Below are 17,572 nucleotides of genomic sequence, written 5' to 3' on the forward strand. Positions count from 1 at the left end.
GAGCGTAAAGCTGTACCTTCTCATCCAATAATGTTCGCCTTTGTTTTTTAAACACCACCATGGCTTTGCTGTAGCGAATGGGAGAGACCACCAACAGCACTCTGTGAGAACTGCAGCACTGCAGCAAGAGGTCCCCAAAACTGTGGGGTGAGGGAGTAGAGAGAACCGCAGCCCCAAGATTGCAGCTGTTTTTCCTGAAACCTGACCTTAATTTGGATGATGCTCTGTAAGATTATTGTTATTTTCAAGAATAACTTCACCGTAATCATGTTATTGGCCAGGCAGCATGTTGTTGGCAGTACAGTTGGCACTCTTACATGTACCTTCTTTCCGGAAATGGTTTGGGTAACTCTGAGCCAGGTCACATGCTCAATGTGTCTGCGTCAGAAGGAGACAGAGACTGAGTAGCACCTGCACGGTTCCGCGTACCATTATTCCATCTGGATGGGGGAGAAACAGACACAAATCATGAGGTGAGAAATACTTTGTGGTCAGTGATCATACAAAGCTTTGAATGTGTGTTTTGAATGCATTTCAGTAAATACCAGATATGACATGAATCATGGTAGAAATAAGGTTGAGAGCTTTAGAAGAAAGCTCAAATTCTACAACAAAGGCAATTTTTTAAATAAGTTTGAGTAGCTTTGAATTGTGGAGAATAAAAATAGAACAGCTCAGAAATTTATGGAGGCTCATTAGTTTTTGTAAGACTATAACAAATAGGAGATGGGTTTAAAAAAGAAACACTTGGCAGACAGTTTTTTTTGGGGCAAAGGTTGAACTGGTGGCTTTGAAAACCTGCAAGCAAGCAATCATTTGCTCACGCTTATCTGAGGTTATGCAAGAGACCACTGGGGTTAAAGCTAACATAGGCTTTATGTTCACCTTGCCAGAAAGTGCTAACTGAATAGGCAACCCTAATAACTTTAGTTTCGTGGAACTGTTTTGGTTAAAAGAAACACTTTGAGCCAGATGGATTATGAATGGCAACTGCACTGTTTGTGAAAGGCATACAATTACAGGACCCAGTTTGTGTCTGTCCAGAGAGAATATCAGTATTTATATTTGTATTGTTCATTTAATGTTCACTGTAGCTTATTGCTGCCGGTACATCCTCTTGTAAATCATAAGTTTTGGCAGCATAGCTTAATGGCCTTTGAACAAGCTTCTCTTTGATCTCCATTATGATCTTTGTATCATAATTTTTTTTCCCTTTCCTCCTTTTTTTAAAATAATGACCTACCTGGGTCATTACATTCAAAGAGGTTCAAGGAAATTACCTTGCTTAACTGGTGTTTTTCCTAGTCTGCGTAGCTGTGCAGTCCAATATATAATAAATAATAATGCTAATAAAGGTTACTTATATAGAACTTATGAAAAACAAAAACTTATTAAAAGTTATGAACTGCTTTACAAAAACATAACAGAAGAAGAAAACAGAGGTTATATATATATATATATATATATATATATATATATACACACACAGATGGGTTACATATTAAAGGAAAAACCAGAATAAGTGAGTGGAGAAACATAGTGAATGCAGATGCTTCCATACAGGTGTACTGCATGATGCAATTAAGTAATTGACATCCTATCCTGCTCTGTGGCATGTATAAAAATGCTGAGCAGGCACATTTGGATCAAGATGGCAAGAGGAAAAGATCAAAGTGACTTTGAAAGAGGGTTCATTATTGGGGCACAGATGGCAGCAGCTTCAGTCACAAAGACTGCTCAACTGGCTAGTGTTTCAATAGGAACAGTGGCTAAAGTGACATCTATATTTAGATCTGTGGGGAAGACATCAGTAAATAGGGTTGGACGTTATGATCGAAAGTGTACATTCGATGACCCTGATGCTCATGCATTAGTGTGATATGTAAGGAAAACAGAAGAGCAACTCTTCTTCAGGTGACTGAGAATGTTGTGAAAAGACCGTGTCAGCAAGAAAAGTCCATTGACAACTACATAGAGGGGGATATTATAGTAGGGTTGCAATGCATGAACTCCTCATTACAAAGACAAATACACAAGTTCAGAAGTGCAAAAACCATAGGCACTGGTCTACAGAGATGTGGAAAAAAGTGATATGGTCAAATGAGTCATCCTTCACTATATTCTCAACAAGTGGGCAAGTGCATGTATGGCATACACCAAATGAACGGTACAGGCCTGAATGCTTGACTCCTACAGTGCGGGGGTTTAGTGGCTTTGTTATGCTGTGGGGGGGGGGGGGGGGGGGGGCATTTTCCTGGCATGATTTGGATCCACTTGTCCCCTTAGAGGGAAGGGTCACTGAAAATCAATACACAGTTATTCTGAGTGATCATTTTTATCCTATGATGAAACATTTCTATCCTGATGGGAGCGGTCTCTAACAGGATGACAATGCTCCCATCCACAGGGCACAAGGGGTCACTGAATGTTTTGAATGAGTATGAAAATGATGATTATCGTATGCCATGGAATTTGCAGTAATCAGGGGAGATTATGAGCCAACATGTTAGACAGCGCTCTCCACCACCATCATCAAAACACCAAATGAGTGAATATCTTTTGGAAGAATGGTATTCCAGAGTTCCAGAGACTTGTAGAATCTATGCCAAAGTGCATTGAAGCTGTTCTGGTGGTTCGTGGTGGCCCAACACCTTATTAAGACACTTTATGTCGGTTTTTTTTACTTTGTCACCCGTCTGTAAATATACAGTGATATATACTATATACAGTGAGCCCCATAATGTTTGGGACAAGGACATATATTTTTTTTATTTAGCTCTGTACTCCATAATTGTAGACTTTCAATCATACAATTCACATGTGGTTAAAGTGTACTCAGCTCAGCTCAGCTTTTATTAAAGGCCATTTTTATACATTTTGGTGTCACCATATGGAAATTACAGAAATATTCATACATAGTCCACCCATTTCAGGCTACCATATTGCTTGGGAAAAAATGGGTTCACAGGTGTTTCTGATTAGTGAGGTGTGTCTTAGTGCAGGTATAAGACAGCTTTTAGTATCTAGTCTTGATTCAAGATTGCCTTTGGTGCCAACATTTGTCAACATGAGGTCCAGAGTTGTGCCAATGAACATCAAAGAACCATTATGAGGCTCAGAAATAAGAAAGAAAGATGCACACTGTAGGCCAAAGCTTAGGCTTACCAAAATCAACTGTTTGGAACAACATTAAGAAGAAAGAGGGCACTAGTGAGTTCAGAAATAGCAAAGTTCCTGGTAGGTTAAGGAAACCCTGTATTGTTAATGACAGAAAAATTCTCACCATAATGAAGAAAGACATCAAAACAGCTGTCCAACAGATCAGAACCATTCTTCTGGAAGCATGTATGAATGTGTCAGTGACTACTTTCAGCAGAAGACGTCACAAACATACTACACACGACAGAGACTACACTGCAAGAAGCAAATCACGTGTTAGCTGCAAAAGCAGGACGGCTAGGACACTTTAAGTACTAAAAAGTACATTAAAAGCCTGTAGAGTTCTGGAAAAAGGTCTTGCAGACAGAAGAGACCAAGATTCACTTGTATCAGAGTGATGGCAAAAGTGTGGAGGCCAAAATTAACTGCCCAAGATCCATAGAACCCCAACCAACCCCCCAACCCTCATTGGTGAAACATGGCAGGGGAAGTGTTCTGATTTGGGTATGTATGCCTACTACAGGTCCTAGCTCATTTGTCTTCATTGATGATGTAACTGTTGATTTAACATTTATGTGTACATACAGTAAATTCTTATATTCATAAAGTATCTTATCTGCTTTAACTTTAAGCAAAAGCCTCCAAACTCATTGGACAGTGTTGGACAGTGCGTCACCCTACAGCAAGGCAATGATCCTAAACATAATGCTAAAGCAACAAAGGAGTTTTTCAAAGCAAAAACTGGAAAATTTTTAACTGGCTAAGTCATTTGCCTGATCTGAATCCAACCGAACATATATATTTACTCACAGATGTACAGTACATTCAGCACACACCTGCATACACTGGGATTTTGTGACTAAAGTGCTGCATACAATAGGGGTACAATGTTATTTTAGCCCATGCTCGGGCGACATAGCTCAGGAGGTAAGATCGATTGTCTGGCAGTCGGAGGGTTGCTGGTTCAAAAACCCCGCCCTGGGCATGTCGAAGTGTCCTTGAGCAAGACACCTAACCCCTAACTGCTCTGGCGAATGAGAGGCATCAATTGTAAAGCGCTTTGGATAAAAGCGCTATATAAATGCAGTCCATTTACCATTTACCATGCATTTTAATTACAGGTATCATGCTGGGTCTGTAGCATTTGCGATGCTTTAAAGTTTATTAGAAATTGAAAGAGAAACTAAGTGAAAGTGTTATGTTTTTTGACAAATTGTATCATTGAACCCTACCAGACAGTTTGTCTTGGAAGTTTTGGCATCTAGCATCAAGTAGCACAATAGCTTTCAATTGCATCATTTACGCCTTCAGGTAGAGCAGTGGGTCTACGCTTGCCTGAAGAATCCACCATTGATGAGACATTCCTTCCTCAACTCCCTTGCTGCTCTCATCCATATGCTGAGTTTGCTCTCATTTGAAAATCCAGAGTGACTATATATCCAGAGCAATGTCAAACAGTTTTCCAATGGCATAACTGCAGAGCCAAAAGAAACCATCCAATTTCTGTCTAGCGAGTTAATGCCCTGGCCAAAATACAGTTTGGATGCATTTATAAGAGTTTGAATGCTTTAAATTACATACAGTTGTCTCTAGTTGAAACGTAGGCAAATGCCACTATTCTCTATGTGACTACCTGGCTGTTATCTTACAGTTACAATAGTTCTGCCTGAGGTGTTTGTCAGATGGATTCCATAATTGGATACAGTAGGGAGAATAGCTTCCTCTTCCTATTAGTACTACTAACAGTGTTTAGGCTATATGCAAGTCTGTTAAACTTTAAGCCTATTGGTTTCATGTAGCCTAGTCTACAGCTTACTAGCTGGTGGTGACAAGGGTTAAATAAAACCAGAACTATTCACAGTCATAGTTCACATTCTATTTTAACATGAATTGTGGAGAAAGAGCAGACTATTTCATCCACCTTTGATGGCTTCAGCTCAATACTTTCAGGTAAAAAATGTAGAATACCAGTGGAGGTAGTAATGAATTACATTTGACAGTAGATGGCTCCAAATTATCAGTACATGATATGTGAATTGCATGGTATTTGACTCACCGCCAAATAATAGCCTACCCAAAGTCAAACCAAGGCATGGATGTTGAAAAATGGCAGAACCTGACACATAGTGTCAAGCTCAGTTTGGGTAACATAACGCTGTTTAAGATTACTGTACAATTTACTGGTAACATTTTTCTTTTGGACTTCTTTTGGATAACTGGCACAGCAATTGCAGCAGTAAGGTCAAATGAAAGGTTTATGTGACACACAATATGCATTGTCCTTCTATCCTGCAAACTGTCCATGTCACAAGTCTCCTTGAAGGCGGAAACAGCTGGCAGGAGAAAAGGGAAGTGCCAGGTCCCAGGAAGAGATTGATCTGAGAAGAGGAAGCCTGTGGTGCAGGCACCAAGAGGGCACCAGGCCTGGGCAAATCAACGAGAAAATGCCCTAAAAATTATTTTCATTTTGTTGCTCAGAACAGCAGAGCAGTAAGAAAAAGGAATCAAAACCATGTTTACATGAACTGTTCAAGGTTATGTAGGGACCACCCCTTCCCCCCCCCCAAAAAAAAAAAAAAACATCGAGACAGCATCTTATGGGAAGCTTTGTAGAAGTGAGAAAAGGAACTTTACTGCCTTTGCTATAAAATCTCAACCTGGCAAGCACTTGAATTACAGGTGGAAAGACGTTTTAATGTACACAAAGCAGTCATCTCAGTTAACTTGATTGTGCATCTTCTGACATGACAGAAACATGGCACCCTTTTTGTCTTAGCCCACAGGTGAGAGCTAGCAAGGGATACAGCAGGATCCCATAGGGCAGTGGTTCCCTACCTGCACTTAAAGCATCTTCCTCTGACTACAAGCCCAACTGTGATGCAGTCAATAACAAGAAAATAAAAATAAAATAAAATAATAATAATTATTATTATTACTATTATTACTATGCCTGTTACAATGACAATATTAATATTGTTGATATTATAATGGCAATCCAACATTTCATAAAATGGATCACAAATAAGATTTTAAGAATTCAATGCAAAAAAACATACAATTTACAAATCATGTTACAACTAATAGTTTTGGTCCTTGGTCTGCCATCCTCTTTGTTCACTAGAAGGAGCCAGAGACATTGAAGGGCCTTGAAGAAGCAAGGCTGAGATGCAGTAAGCTTTCTGCAGATCACCACCTCAGGGAGCTTCATTAATGGATATTATTTTTTCAACTTAAGGTCATGAGGTTAACTTTAGCAGGTCTTTCACAAGCTCTCCATGAACCTCCCAAAGACACAATCTAAACCGTCCTTTCTTTGCAGGTGCCACTCTCCCCAGCTTTCCTGTGCTGTATGTGGCTCCCTGTCTCTTAATGTCTAACTTTTCTTGTTCAGCACAGGTTGAGTTCTGGCTACAGAAAAAAGGGGTACAGCCGGAAATTAGTTAAAGGTAAATTTTGTTCTGATATTTGGAAGCATTTTAAAGCATGGAAGAGCTTGCCAGGTCAGGAAGTAGAGGCAGAGTGGACTCCCTAATAAAAGAGGTTGTAAATCTCAAGAAGACCTTTTCCTTGCAAAATAAAGCCAAAATTACAAGTCTTCTCATGGCCAATTTGTGTAAGGCATAAAGGATTGCACATGCACAAGAAAACTGAATGCAAAATGCATTTGAAAGATTTTTAATAGAGGAAAATGCAGCGATACAAATCTTGAGCACAGTGATTTACAGTGAAGTTTTTTGCTCTCATGGTCAAACATTCTTGTTCCATTATCATTGCATATCTGAAGATAATTTTCCTCTGCCCAAAGTCATACATAAATGTTACCAATCTTTTTGATGATTTGTGCCATCTCATTTAGCTTTAACCCAATGTCTAATGCCCAGTTGTAGGTGTAGGTAAATCCCTCTGTAGAAAGGCCCTCTATCAATCCTGAACACAGCTGACACATACAATGCTCCCACCTGCTACTTCTTTTAGCCTTGTCAACTGAAGCCGCTTGGATATATCTTTTTTGCTTAAACAGGCTTCCACATTTATATCTATTCAGTTAAAGTACATACTTGTAACTAAACAAGAGGACTTTTTTGTCAAATGTCAAGTCCAGGTCAGTGACTGGTAGAGCAGTGACCCTGCCATTGAAGTCTCTCTGATCCAATGAAAAACTCAGTTAAACAGAGAAAGTCAGTTGGGTCATTTGCACACAGCCACTTAGTGCAGTTCCTCATAAAATGAAATGCGAACTTTTGTCTGAAACATGTGGCACTGAAAGAGAGTGGTAGGAGAGAACAGCTGCATACTCCTTAGAGTCAGCATCTCTTTGGGGGTGTTGTTCTAAGGCATTGGCAGCCAAGCTCTGAGCATTGCGAAAAAGACATTGTCTGTCCAAACTAACGTCTGCGTTGACAGTGCAAACGAAAGCTTGGCTGCACCGAACAGCAAGAGCTCATGTTGCAGCTGGAACTTGGCTAAAAACAAAAACAAGCATTATTGGATCTAACTTTAAAATGAGGTAATGAAAATTAATTTAATGATATTATATTGAAGACCAAGATATTAAAACACTCATGAATGCCAAGGCATACAGTTAGTCTTTGAGGAAAATGGGTCTATTGACTGTGGATATGGCTTCTTGAACCGCTGAAATTAACATATATAATCGCTATACTGATGAGTGGGCAAACTATAGGACCTTTGTGGGCCATTTATTGCAATTAAGCAGGGTAGATTTAGAATAGATGACATGCCATATTTACCAGAACATTCTCTCTCTCTCTCTTTCACCCTCCCCCCCCTAAAGAAAATTTAAGTAAAAAGTAAAAATCTGATTTGTGGGTGCAATGACGTGGATTGCCTGAGACTGATGCTCTTTACACTGATAGCAACCATGTATGTGCGAGTGGTGGAACTGAATTCTATTCGCATATACCTTAAATCAGTCTGAATAATGCTCCCCAAAATCATTACCCTACCCCATTTCTCAAATACCTGGACCCAATGCATTACTGTGCAATGTATATAATTACCAGCATTTTTGCAAGCATAGTGCAATACCAGAAACCTTTTAAACACAAACATTATGCAGAAAAATAACTAAAAAATAATTAAGAAAGAAAGAAAATAATATCAACAAATATCCACAATTACTGTTAATTATTTTGTTTACATTTCTGTAGTTTTTATGGCAGATGACTACAATAAAAACAGAATATTCATACAAATAGGAAAATATATCAGTGACTATTACCCAACCAGTTACCTGGAAAAGGTGTGACGGTGCACATTCACAACATACATGTGGGTACTTGCTGAATTGAGTTAATACAGCTGTATGATTATTTACCGGGGTCTGAAAAGCAAGCAATTTCTGATAGAATTTGTTGTAAGGTAGATGTTGGTTCAGATTATATTGCCGATAGTAGGCTACAGCAATCAAGTCGGTTTTGTCTAGATTTCCTGGACACTAAACCGCACGTAACTTGGTCAAGGAAATATAAGTCGAATTAATTTGGCTATACTATTTACATTATTTGCACTTTGAGTGTGGCTGCAAATGGGACCAGTTCGCGCTTAGTGAATAGGAATGTAGGCTACAAAAATAGGCACTTCTCGTTCCGCACTCGGGACAAGGTTACAAGTTCAAGGAATAATAACTGAGGAGGTTTCAGAGCGGGTGTGGTATATGACGTTGATGTTGTATATTAAGCATGAAGATATGCAGCCGCACAGGATAAAGCCAACTGCACGGAAAGTGAACGCCACATTATTGGATGTTGACAACAGAAATTAACTGACGCCCGGTGTTTATTCTTGTATTCTCTTCAGAGCTTGATCGTAATCCTTTCATTGCAGCAGCGAACTGGAACGTTTAAACTGCGGACTCTTTTGGTTTCACGTTTCGTATCGCACATTAGGTCTCCGTAAACTGGAAGCAGTTTATTGTGTATGCTAGATAAATAGCCAACAGTTTAGCCTACCTCATCCTCTGACTATCGGCTTTTCTTGTTTTTTTGTTCCTGCGATTTAGATTTGCGGCAGCAGGTAAGTTGGGTCTTTTACGAATTCAGTAACCTACAATGCACATTTGTATTTTCAATGGTTACATTTTCCATTTTATGGGGGAAAACATCTGTTTTTATCTTTAAGTAACTTTGGTGCATGTTTAGGATATATTTTCCCCTATTCTGAATATTAGCCAACTATTTGAAAATAACAGGTTTCTTTACATGACATTTTGAGAATGATTGTGATATTTATATTTAGAAAAATTAAGAAACCTGGTAAGATTGGAGTTAACGTGCAATATCCTTTGTGAACGAAATACTGACTATGATTAAATAGTCCTAGTTCACTTTACGGTTCAATTTTGATCTGCATTTGAACGGTACTACAATTGGGTATTATTTTCTTCTTGGTTTGCTACCAAGGTAGGCTACCAGGTTTGCATATCGCAGCTGCAGTCGTTGTAGCCTACCTATAGGCTATATGTGCAGTTCTGTAAGTATAAGGAGTGTAGGCTATGTGTTTAGAAACCCTTTCTAAACACACACACACAAACACACACATGTGTAGGCCTATATACATCCATTAATCATTAAAAAAATGTATTTGATATATTTTAGAAAACTTTATATTTTAAACATCTATTTTTTCCACAAAAATATTTGCAGCAAAACAACACCATTATCTTTTGACACATGCAATAGGATGACGGAGGGAAGCTGACACATAGGCTACTCGATTTGAATTAATGGAGAATCCAAAAGACTGAATGTCTTTTTAACACCTGTTGTTACTTTCTTCATTTTGACTTTGTGGATATGGAGAGAGTGGTGTCAGCGAATTGCAGTTATGCTGTGGTAGGACATGTTAGATGATATAGTACCAAGATAACTTGCTTAGCAGTTGAAGTTGAAGCACACACGCACACTGACTTGGGCCTTGACCAATCAGTTAGACCCCCTTTTTTATGTACATAGTTGAACAGTGATCATGTGTTATAAATATCATTTATTTTAGATGTAATGAAACTTTGCTTCTTTAATAAGAGAATGGGAATCAAAAATATAATTACTCATTTATTTTTTCAAACCTTTCAAGACTGGAAAAAATATATACTATGATGATGATGATGATGATGATGATGATGATGATGATGATGATGATGATGATGATGTTATTAGCAAATAGCAATCTGATGTCCCCAGGGCAGTATAGTAAATTATACAATTCATGTGTGAATGTTTTGTTTTGCAAAGCAATTCACTGTAAGTTGGCAGTGTACCATATATTTGCCAATAAGCAAACGGCAGAATGACAAATAGGAGTATTAGGAGGTGTGTGAATATCTCAGTAATAATAATGATGCAGGCAATGTCAAATCGCACGGAAGGGCCCTGTAGAATTTAATATGCACATGAACTCCTTGCTTTTGGAAAGAATTTGGACAGGATCCCAGATTTTCTTCTTTCATCTGCAAGTACGTGTGTGAAAAAGTAAACACCTAATATTTTAATTATTGCCCCTGGTATACTGTGTGGTTCTACAGAGAACATAATGTATGGTAAAACAGCAGTAGTACATATGCATCAAATTCTAATTTATGTATTTTGAAATATATATCAGTAGACAGTCTTTGCATATATTGGGAAAAAATCAATTGACATAGAGTAATACACATTCAGTGTTTTTTTCTTCATCTGTTTCCTACAGTATATTACCATTTAATGTAGCCTATATGTATTATATACATACAGTACTGTGCAAAAGTCTTAGGCACCTGTAAAAAAAAATGCTGTACAGCTAAGATGCTTTCAAAAATAATGAAATGAAAGGTTATAAATATCGAAAAAATAATATAAAGAGCAGTAAATAGTCAAAAACTAAATAAAATCAATGTTTGGTGTGACCACCCTTCGCCTTTAAAACTACATCAATTCTCTTAGGTACACTGTCCGGCAGTTTTATAAGAAAATCAGCTGGTAGGTTGTTCCAATCATTTTGGAGAACTTGCCACAGTTCTTCTGCAGATTTTGGCTGTGTCGCTTGCTTCTGGCTCTCCAGGTAATCCCAGAGACCCTTGATCAAGTTTTTATCTGAAAAGTAGTCTATTACTTAAAAAATTACTTTATTTAACAAAATACAAAAATGTATCTGTAAAATTTCATTTTTTGGAAAATTCATGTTTGGAAATTTCAAATGTGATCTTTTTTACTGACACACTAATGCAGAAAACAAAAAATAAACATCGAAGACCAAATATATACTATATATTATATTAAAAAATTTAGGGTGCCTAAGACTTTTGCACAGTACTGTATATGTATATATTAACGCCCCCCCCCCCCCCCCCCCCCCACAAAATTCGTAGTTCTAATATATTGCAAGTTCTAATATTACATATTTCTATGGAGCAGTTATATTTATAAAGGATGTACATTCCGGAGAGTCAAGGACAAATCTCTGGACCGGGGATGTCCTTTTCCCCCCACTCGTCTGAGGCCTTCCACGATGCCTCCCCAGCGTGTGTGCGTGCTCTCTCACACACACACGCACACACAGACACACACACACACACATACACAAACACGTACACACACAAACGCACATGCACACACAAAAACACAATATCACCCACGCACGCACATGCACACACAAACACACAATCTCACCCACGCACGCACATGCACATGAACGCATACATATACACATGCACACACACAAACACAGTCTCACACACATGAATTCACATGCACACACGCAAACACACAATCTCACCCACACACTCACATGCACATACACACACACACACAAACACACTGTCTCACACACACACATTCACATGCACACACACACACAAACAAACACATATACTCTCTTTTCAGTGGCTTTAAGGTCTTAGTTCAAAAGTGGCTCATTTATCAAAGCTATGTTTCCATAGAGCCAGTCTGTTGTCAAGCAATCCAAAACTGTACGCTGTGTTCTAATGGATTAAAACAATCTTCAACCAGGCCCACAGTCTGCATAAATCTCCCCAGCAGACAGCTCAAATCCAAGCTGTGCTGTCTGAGTGGAATGCTGTGTAGATTCTTTGAAGTAATGCTTGGGGCTCAGATAAACCCCATTTCTAATGTACAGTCTGATGAAAAAGTGATATATATATCAGGGCCTGTTGTGTTGTGTCCTGTCAGAGCACTTGCATTCATTCAGTGATGCCACTTACACCCACAGTCTGGATTTCAATCCTGAACTTGCCAGTGTCAAATATGGCCAATATTATTACTGTGTTACTATGCAACAAGGTTCAATGTATCGATCTACCTGTGCAGTCATGTGTAAATCATGTTTGAAGTAGTGATCTATAGAATGTGTCACAATACCTCTTTTGGTAGGTATAGATCAAAAGGTACAGATACTGGCCAAAAAGGTGCAAGCACCAATATGGAGTCACTCAATAGGGCGAATGGCCACCGCATGCTGCCGGAATAGCTTGTATCCACCATGGCACTGACTCTATCAGTGTCTTCAATTCAGCAGCAAGTCAATACTCATCCATTGATTTAGGTGAAAAATGCTGTCCAGACAGTCCCCGTAACTGGTGACTGAGAAGGCCATGGCATTTGGAAAATACAATTGTCTTACTCATGAAAACATTGGGTGGCCACATGTACTCTGTGGATTGAGGCATTATCATCCCGGAAGACAACCCTCCTGATAGCAAAGAAGTGCAGAAACACTGGTTGAAGGTGCTCACTCAGAATCATAAAGCAGAGATTAACATGGACTGTGCCTTCTAAGTTGATGAGTGCATCCAAACCATGCCAAACCGATGTACCCAACAACATTACTGAACTCAAACCTATATTGTAGGCTTCTCTAGGTGTGCACTTTCTTGTCTTTTTGTATAGATCATGGTGATGAACATTCATCTGACCCAAGCGGCCAAAACTGGGCTGCTTTTTTTTGAGCTCACTTCCTGGTCTTATTGAGAGATGTTGCTCAATGCGGTTGGCTCCAGTATAGTTGTTTCAGCCACCCATTTCAATGTAAGTCAATGGCAACAATGTGGTACAGTACAAAGTCAATAATCTTTTCCCACAAGAAAGTGTAGGTGTTTTTCTCCATCTAATGTCTCCCCATGTGCCATTTGTTAAGTTGTTGTGTTATTTGGACAAGACTGTACTATTTTGTGGACGAATCAGGGACAGTTTGAGTCACTGTACTTGCAAATGTGCATCGACAGGTGTAATGATTGCACTTCAATCTGACTATGGTATCCTGCTCGATGCTCTTCATTAAACTGCCTGCTCACATCCTTTATTCAAATTTTCAGTCAAAAAATTGATTTCGTTTCTCACCTGTTTAGCCTTGGATTTCCCACACTTAAGTGCCGTAATTTTATAACCAACATTTCAAATTCAAGTCTTCATCAGGGCATTAAGTCAAAACATTGGTTATAAATAACAGTTTAAGTGTGGGAAATGCAAGGCTAAAAAGGTGCATAATTTCCTTTTTTCAGTATAATCACTACAGTCACCAGCGCCTTATATAAAATTACGGTGTGCGTTTGTTTAGCTTCTTTTCTTAGCCTTGCATTTCAAACATCACATTAGACATAAGGTGATCATGCTGACATCACCTTAGACAGTGAGCTCCTGCAAAACATGCTCCAACATTCACCTCTCTTTTAAAGCCTCCAAGGCCTTATCTTCTAGACATAATTATAGGCAGCTAGGCCTGCTCAGCATTTTTGTGAAAGATCCAGAATATGCTGGGATACTAACTCCTTAATTAAGTCGGAAGCACCACCTGCTTTCAATATGCTTTGTGTCCCAATTTTTTAAAACTGAGTCTTTCCACCTCATTGGCCACCTGCTGTACAGTATACTGTGCAATATTGCTTTTTTATTCATCATTTTGTATCATGATGAACTTGGAACGTAGTTTACTGATTACATGTATGACTGTTGTCTTCCATTTTGTACCCCACCACCTGGTCATGTTTTTCATTATTTCATGTTTTTTTTCCTGTTGTTTTATTGATGTATGAATCAGTGTAAGTTATTAATATAAATGCAGATGTCTAATTTGAGGGAAGCGATGGGATGAAAGTCCTATAGACCAAAGGTATGGTGTGACTAAATTTTGGGTGCTTTATTGGACAGATGTTGTGAAAAGCTCTATATAACTGTGATCCATTATAAGAAACATTGTACCCAATATTTGTGTGGCCATACTGACCTATGCTGATGGCCACCCTGTTTTACATTATAGGACATATGCAGACTGAAGACAAGTTTCCACATTTACGGAAGAAATAGGTGAGCACAGATGGGCACATATGAAGGGAAATTATAAGAAATTTTATTTGTATAAAAAAATATACTTCATTATTAAGCAGACAGTATGAGACTAAAGAAATACTGAGTCTCTGCAAAGCTTTACTAAAGTCTTGGCGGGTAAAAACGATTAATTAAAAATAATAAAAGAGGTTTAGATGTCTATAAGGATACTCTTGGAGCATGGCTCTTTCTCTTAATTACAGTAACATCATCAACGCTACATCAAATATGTCACCTGTCTCGCTCATGTATGTTGCGGTATCATATCGATCATATAATTTTACAATTGGCTTAAGTTTGTTGTAAATTATTTTCAGCTGATACAAACACCGCCCCAATATAATATAATATAATATAATATAATATAATATAATATAATATAATATAATATAATATAATATAATATAATATAAACATCACCCCCTAATAAGAACAGGTGCTTGAATGGAAGGTGCATCTCAAAAGCTTTGTCGTTTTTGTGGCAATAATGAATTAAGATAAAACCAATGGTATTGCTCAGTGCTTTTTGACACAGCAGGTCTGACTGATATGCAGAAGTAGAGTCTCCTTTTGCGTTCACACAGAAAGTTCTAGCAAAAAGTGAAATCTGAAACCTATGATGTCAGTTTTTGGTGGCTCACTCTACTGGCCTATATGGTACATCAACAAAGCCTAACTACCCCACAAAAGGGCAACCTGCAGTAACATAACTGGAGATTGAAGCTGAATCCAAAATGTGTGAGTGAAAGATTGACAGAATAAGATGGCTTTACCCTTTATGGAGTTTATGAAGCCTCACTTGCCAATTACTAGCCAGCAGCTAGATTGCTTTAGCTCTGATAGAATATGTTGCAAGAAAGACTGAGACCTGATTTGATTTGCCAATGAAAAAGGGCTTCTCAATAGCCAAGATATAGTTATGGACATAAAGTCATACAAGCCAAATTGCATATTCTGAGGGTGAGGAAAATTAACTTTAAGAGCATAGTTCTAAATGCAAATACAATTCACAATTTTCCCCATGAGCCTTTTATGAAAATAAAAGCCATGCCCCTCATAGAAATATGAGAATTAGTTCCTTCCAACGTTCGGGCTTTCACTACCATGGTGTCCCACAAAAACATAGTGTGGTTTCATTTATATTAATCTCAAAGGTGGACCCAATCCTTAATGTGTTAGGCGTTTCAACACAGTCACTGTGAATAAGATTCCTGGGTACTTCGTTCAGACTTCACAAAACAACTAATAGTGAAGTAAGTGGCAGACATGTTATGTATTATTTTACAGGGAAGTTTGGTTGTGGTCTAATTGAAGCGCTATTTTAGGTGCTGCCAGCCTTCCCACTTAATGTGTTTTTTTTTGGCAAAGTCAGTGACGTATGATTGTCAGGTGTGTTAGCTCTGGTGACAGGTATATTGTAAGCCCCCTCCTCCCCAAAACTACAAGTAGGCTGCATGCCAAGCACTATTCAAATACCAGTTTTCCTTTGGTAACCAGTATTCAAGATATATTTAACCTCATTCAAATACAAACGACACTTTCTCACCTGCTCTTTAAGCCGGAGGCGGAGAGGCCTTTGTCTTTGTTGTGTGGTACAGGATGTGCCATTCCTCCTGAAGTAGGAGCCTGCCAGGTTTATGGACAATTGTTGCAGGGTAACCACCTCTGCGGATTGAGGATTCAATGCCAAATTGGGTTGATTTTAAATTAAAGATGCAGGAAAAAAACTGAATGGTTGTGGGTCTCTACATTTTGGGATAATTTTAAACTGTATAGTTGTCAGCTTTAATTATGAATTTATGTAGATCGAAAGAGCTGTCACCATGGTAGCCTGCCCTACACGCTTCCTGTGTGGTGTGCAACATCACCTCTCAGCAATACCTGCGTATATTTTGGGCAGTTAACAATAATTAATTTGCCTTATATTGATGGGGTATTTGGTTGCCTTTGTTAAAAAGACCTGCAAGCGCTTTGATGTAATGACATCCATCCAGTCCTGGCTATAATGGTCTCAGAACAAAACATGCCAAAACAAAAAACAGTGCTGTCCTTTCAGTTGTAAGAAATGATCTGAATTGTTTCCATCATCATGCATCTTCAACATAGCTTGCAAGAGTATGTGGTTACACAAACCAAAAAGTGCAAATAAGATCATAACAGCGGTCAATAAAGTTTTTTAATGAATGAATTACATGAATTACAGTTCCTGTAATAGGCCTATTCATTGCATTACATTACAGGCATTTAGCAGACACTCTTATCCAGAGCAACTTACACAACTTGTTACCTAGCATTTACATAACATCCATTTATAGCTGAATATATACTGAAGGATAAGTACCTTGCTTAAGGGTACCATTGCGGTGTTCAACTCGGGAAATTAACCCATGACCTTTAGGTTACAAGACCAGCTCCTTGGCCATTATACTACACTGCCATACCATGACTGAAATGTCCTCCACTGTTTCAGAAGAGTGAAGGCTAGAATGCATGATGTCCCAAGACACCAAACCTGTATTCTACCTTTTTAAAGACTGCAGTTCACCAGAAAAGCTGCACATCTGTTACTCTGGAACACTGAGCCACTTATGCCATTGCAGGCAGACAGATTGTTAACACTTTGTCAAGTAGAGGAGATTCCTTTAAAATATGAATCTTTCCCAGCTGGCATGATACAGTGGTTAACTGTGCTTTGTTCCATTGGATTCCTAACCACAGTGAACAGTCAGAATTTGAGCCTGGAGCCACGTGGCTCTTTGTGTGCTGTACTGTTTTTGGGAAACATGGGGAAAATTCTCATGGGAAAATAATGACTGTACAGTTATTAAAACCAGATCTTCAACTTTAGAAGTTTGATTTGAATATGATACCGTTTATAATAATAATATGGTAGAAATAAATAGCTTAGTATGGGAAAATGTACATTTAATGGATGTCCATTCCTCACTCTGAGCATGTGAAAGCATAGACATTCAATTCTTGTCAATGGAAAACGGAAAGATCCTTGAAATTCTTGAAATGGTTTATCACACAATGTAAATCTGAACCAAGTAAACCTTGGGGAAAATAGCCAACTC

General features: G+C 38.5%; 1 protein-coding gene across 1 annotated transcript in view; it reads left to right on the plus strand.

Moving 5' to 3' along the window:
- The first annotated feature begins 328 nt into the window (after window positions 1–328).
- The window catches only part of LOC118229880 (estrogen receptor beta-like), a 50,279-nt gene continuing 33,035 nt past the window's right edge, over window positions 329–17,572 (plus strand). The window contains exon 1 of the mRNA XM_035422366.1: window positions 329–473. Coding sequence (XP_035278257.1) covers window positions 445–473 — 29 coding nt within the window. The 5' untranslated portion in view covers window positions 329–444. The remainder of the gene's footprint in view (window positions 474–17,572) is intronic.

The sequence above is a fragment of the Anguilla anguilla genome, chromosome 6, assembly GCF_013347855.1.
Source record: "Anguilla anguilla isolate fAngAng1 chromosome 6, fAngAng1.pri, whole genome shotgun sequence".
In the NCBI taxonomy this organism is placed as follows: domain Eukaryota; kingdom Metazoa; phylum Chordata; class Actinopteri; order Anguilliformes; family Anguillidae; genus Anguilla; species Anguilla anguilla.